Source organism: Lissotriton helveticus, chromosome 7 (assembly GCF_964261635.1).
Source record: "Lissotriton helveticus chromosome 7, aLisHel1.1, whole genome shotgun sequence".
NCBI classification, from domain to species: Eukaryota; Metazoa; Chordata; class Amphibia; order Caudata; family Salamandridae; genus Lissotriton; species Lissotriton helveticus.
This window is the reverse complement of record NC_136068.1, coordinates 518,680,656-518,684,673: the sequence shown is the minus strand read 5'-3', so window position 1 is coordinate 518,684,673 and position 4,018 is coordinate 518,680,656. Positions and strand designations below refer to the sequence as shown.

The window sequence follows — 4,018 nt, the reverse complement described above, 5'->3', positions numbered from 1 at the left end:
TTTTGCTTGCAAGCCACTAGATTTAATTACTGCACGTTCCTGTTCACCTGCCTATCCGTTTCTGTGTGATTCTTAGAGAATGTTTAAAAAATGTAATAGAAATTGCAAATAAAAAAGAATGCCTTCATGCTGGAAGGTTATCTGCTAAATACAAAGGGGCCTAGAAAGTGCTGCAACGCTGCACAGCAAGACTTTTGCTGCGCCACACTGCGGCACTTTCAAAGCACAAGGATATGTCACATCTAGAAGGATTTTAGGGGTTCCTTTGCTCTCCCCAGCGCTGGCGCACAATTAGCTGCCATGCGCTGTAGAAGGCACCCTTGCACGATGTGCAAGGATTCCTGTGTCACAGGGATGATTGTTTATGTGCCGGAAGGTGTCCCTTCCTGCACGTAAACAAGGTGAAATGGTGTTTTTAAACTTCTGTGTGCTGCATAAGCACACATAGAACTTGTAAAACGTCAATTCTTTTAATAAATGTTTATGTGCAGGAAGGGACACCTTCCTGCACATAACCAATCATAATAGGTGGTTTCCTCGTTCTGTGTGTGCAGCAGAATGAGCAAATAAACGAGGAGAAATTAATACATTTCTCCTCGTTGCGCCTCCCCTGGGGAGGCGCGTAGCACTCAGATGCAGTTCCAGTTTTACAATTGTTCGTAAATCTGAAACTGTTTCAGGTTCCATATGTGTTGTGTGGGAACAGCCACAGCAACACCCATGGAACGCCCCTTTCATGCAAAGTGCTGCGTGTAAGGGGGCCCATATTAACAAGGACATGAAAGGCTTTTCATGTCCTTGTAAAAATGGGGCAGCAAAATGCGCCGGCAGTGTGTCATAAAAAGTGACGGTACCGGTGGCGCAAGGGGATTGTAAATAAGCCCCAAAGGTCTCTGTAAACTCTTCACTCTGGTAATCACCTGTCTCTCTGTACCCCAAATAATACACACCTACCATGACTTGGTACTTTTTCTGTTTCTTTCCATCTACTAATAGTCCCTAAGTGACTGGTGCTCCTTCCGGACAGCCAAGCCTTTTACTTAAAGAGTCCTCTACAATGAAGTGTCCCTTCTCCAAACTCTGCACAAACTCCACTGGGAACCCCATATTTCCAGAGCACACTTGAGGTTTGAATTATATATATATCCTATGAATCTTAGACAGTCCCATGCTCATTGTCATCACTGTAACACAAAGATGGAAGCAGTCCTTCAGCCCTTACACACCAAAGTGGCTTGCTAGAAAGTGGGGAAGGACTGAAGAGAGCTCCAAGGCCCCATGAAAAGTGTCTGATTTGCATCCATTCAAAGGAAGGTCATAGGAATTATGGAAATGATGCCCAAGTAATTTAAACCTAGCACTGCTGCAGGTTTCTAAGAGACTAGGAAGCGTATCTCTCCCTGCAACATACACGTAGCACACCTGGTGACAGAGGCACGGCAATCTGAAGATTCTGCAAGGGGCCTCCAAGGAGAAGGATCCAAAATGGTGCCTATAATTAAAGTGCTTTCTTTAGTTATTACATCAGTACTGAGCTTGACTGGGATAGTCACCTCTGGTTTCATTGTTGCTTTGAATCTCGTGGACTGGGCTCGTGGCAGAACCCCGAACACCTTAGAATTTATTCTAATAGCAGCGGGAATCTCAGATGCTTTTTTTCAATGTACAGTCATTGTACAGATTTGCATTTCAAAGTTATGGCTGGAGGTTTTTGTGGATTGCAATTTTCTGGTGTTATTTCAACTTCACATGTGGACTGGTAGCTTCAGTATCTGGCTCAATACCTGTCTCTGCGTCTTCTACTGCATAAAGATCGTGGACTTCAAGCATCGCCTCTTCCTCTGGTTAAAGCTCCGGATTTCCAAGGTGGTGCACTGGCTGCTTCTCGGGTTGATGGTTGGGTCTTTGGCCCTCAGTGTCCCCATCCACTGGTATTCAAACTGTGCCTTCAATCATAATTCAACAACTGACATGATGTCTACTTTTACAGCCTCAGGTGCAGCTCAGGACATGCAAACTCCTTACATGATTGCACTGGGCGTTCTTGGCTTCTGCCTGCCTCTTCTGCTTGGCATTTTCTTCATCACACCTATCCTCACCTCCCTCTATAGACACACCCAGCGGATGAAAGAGGGTGCCTCAGGGATCAGCAAACCCCGGTTAGAGGCTCATACTAGTGCAGCCAGGATACTTGGCTCCCTCCTAATGATCAACATCATCCTATTGCTGACAATGGTAGTTAAGAGTGTTTCATCCATTGATCTTCTGCCCATGGTGTTCTGGATAATCATTGTCTCCTGTGTCTCCGCACATTCCGTCACCCTGATCCTTGGAAACACCAGACTGAAGCAAGCGCTATGGAAAGTCTTCTCAACCTGGAGAAAGTGAAGTGTTCCCTACAGAACACATCTTTCAGCCATGGGCAGTTTTTGGATGTATGGTGGAACCACTCAAGCCATTACCACGCATGACTTTACAACACGGTCCTTGAAACGAGCGCGACACTTCCACGCACGTCTTTACCACGTATATGCCTCTACCACGCATGCCTATCCAACGAAATTTGTTGTAATGGCATGAGTGGTAAAGGCATATTCATTGTAAAATCCTGCGTGGTAAAGACTTGAGTGGTAGTTTAGCCTGCATGGTTAAGCCTGCGCGATAAAGACATGCAAGGTTCTGGCTTCGTGCTAAAGGCTGTTTCCCGCAGTTTTGCCCTTAAACATGTTCCTCTGTCAGTTTTACGTTCACCTATTAAACTATTTTGTTATGTGTGTAAATGTGTGCTGATTTTAGTGAAAACGTGTGTCTACAGGTGGTGGGTCAGTAGATTTCTGAATTGTGCTTGATGATTTTGTGACTTTTTTTGATCTAGGTCATTGATACAATGTTTGTTATTTTCTTGTTAAATATGAATAAATGCAAGCATATATGAGCTTCATTGGCTTTGTTAGTGCTATGTTATGTTGCAGTTTTCTGTTACACCTCACAATTGCCCATAGGCGCCTCCTAGCACCAGGGCTGGACTGGCTACCGGGCATTTTGGTGTGCTGCCAAGCTGGGGGCTAATTTCACTGCGGTGGGGGCTGATTTAGTTGATGGGGACCTGAGTGTGCTTCGAAATAAACAAAGCAAAACAAATGTTTTTCAGCACATGCAGGTCCCCATCAATGAAATAAGCCCCAGCCTGGCAGCACACCAAAACGCCCGGTAGCCAGTCCGGGCCTGCCTCGCCCTAAAGTATCTGTATCCACCAAACATGTTTTTTTTTTTTACTAATGCTATGTTTTAATCTCCAAAATTACCTATCATACTTTCACACTTGAAATTCATACATGGGGGTGTTGATTGGCAATATTAGTAAAATATGACTAACACAGTGACACTTAAATGTATTTCACCTCATTTGCCATTTTCAAACGGAAACTCAGGCCTGTATGGGAAGAGCATGTTCTAAAAGAATACTACAGTCATAGTAAGCTCCATTAATTGAAGTAATGTCACTAGAACATCTAAATAAAGTCAATGGCCCTCATTGCCACATTTGTAGCAGTGGCGTAACGGACACACCTGCAGCCCCCGCAGTGCGGGGGGGCACTCTTCTATATGTATATATGAAGAGGGCCCCCCCCTCAGTTTGTTTGTCCAGGGTGTGTGTCTTGTCTCCTGTAAAGCAGATGCAGTTTGCAGCCTCCTTTGAGCCTTTCTGTGCTGACATGGGCCAACTCAGAAGTGAAGAGAAACAAAATAACAACTTTTGTTTCTCTTTCACTCAGGCCCCTTACAAGAGCAGATACCCCCCACCCCACTCCCACTCCTCCTCACTGAAAGCGTCTTCCTTAGAGCACTGCTTGTCTGAGGGGAAGAGGCTGCACAGACCTTATTGGGGCAGAGATAAGGATGCTATCTTTCATTGCAACAGACAAATATAGCCATCTGTGCACAATTTAACATTCTGTAAAAAGGCCCCAATATGGTTCTGAAATAGAACTTTATAAGAAATCATTGTTATTCATTT

At 44.6% G+C, this 4,018-nt stretch overlaps 1 protein-coding gene across 1 annotated transcript; it reads left to right on the top strand.

The window, feature by feature from the left end:
* Positions 1–1,485: 1,485 nt before the first annotated feature.
* Positions 1,486–2,388, top strand: LOC144769135 (taste receptor type 2 member 9-like). Its single transcript, XM_078653145.1, has one exon. The coding sequence runs from the start codon at positions 1,486–1,488 to the stop codon at positions 2,386–2,388; it is 903 nt and encodes a 300-aa protein (XP_078509271.1).
* Positions 2,389–4,018: the final 1,630 nt, after the last annotated feature.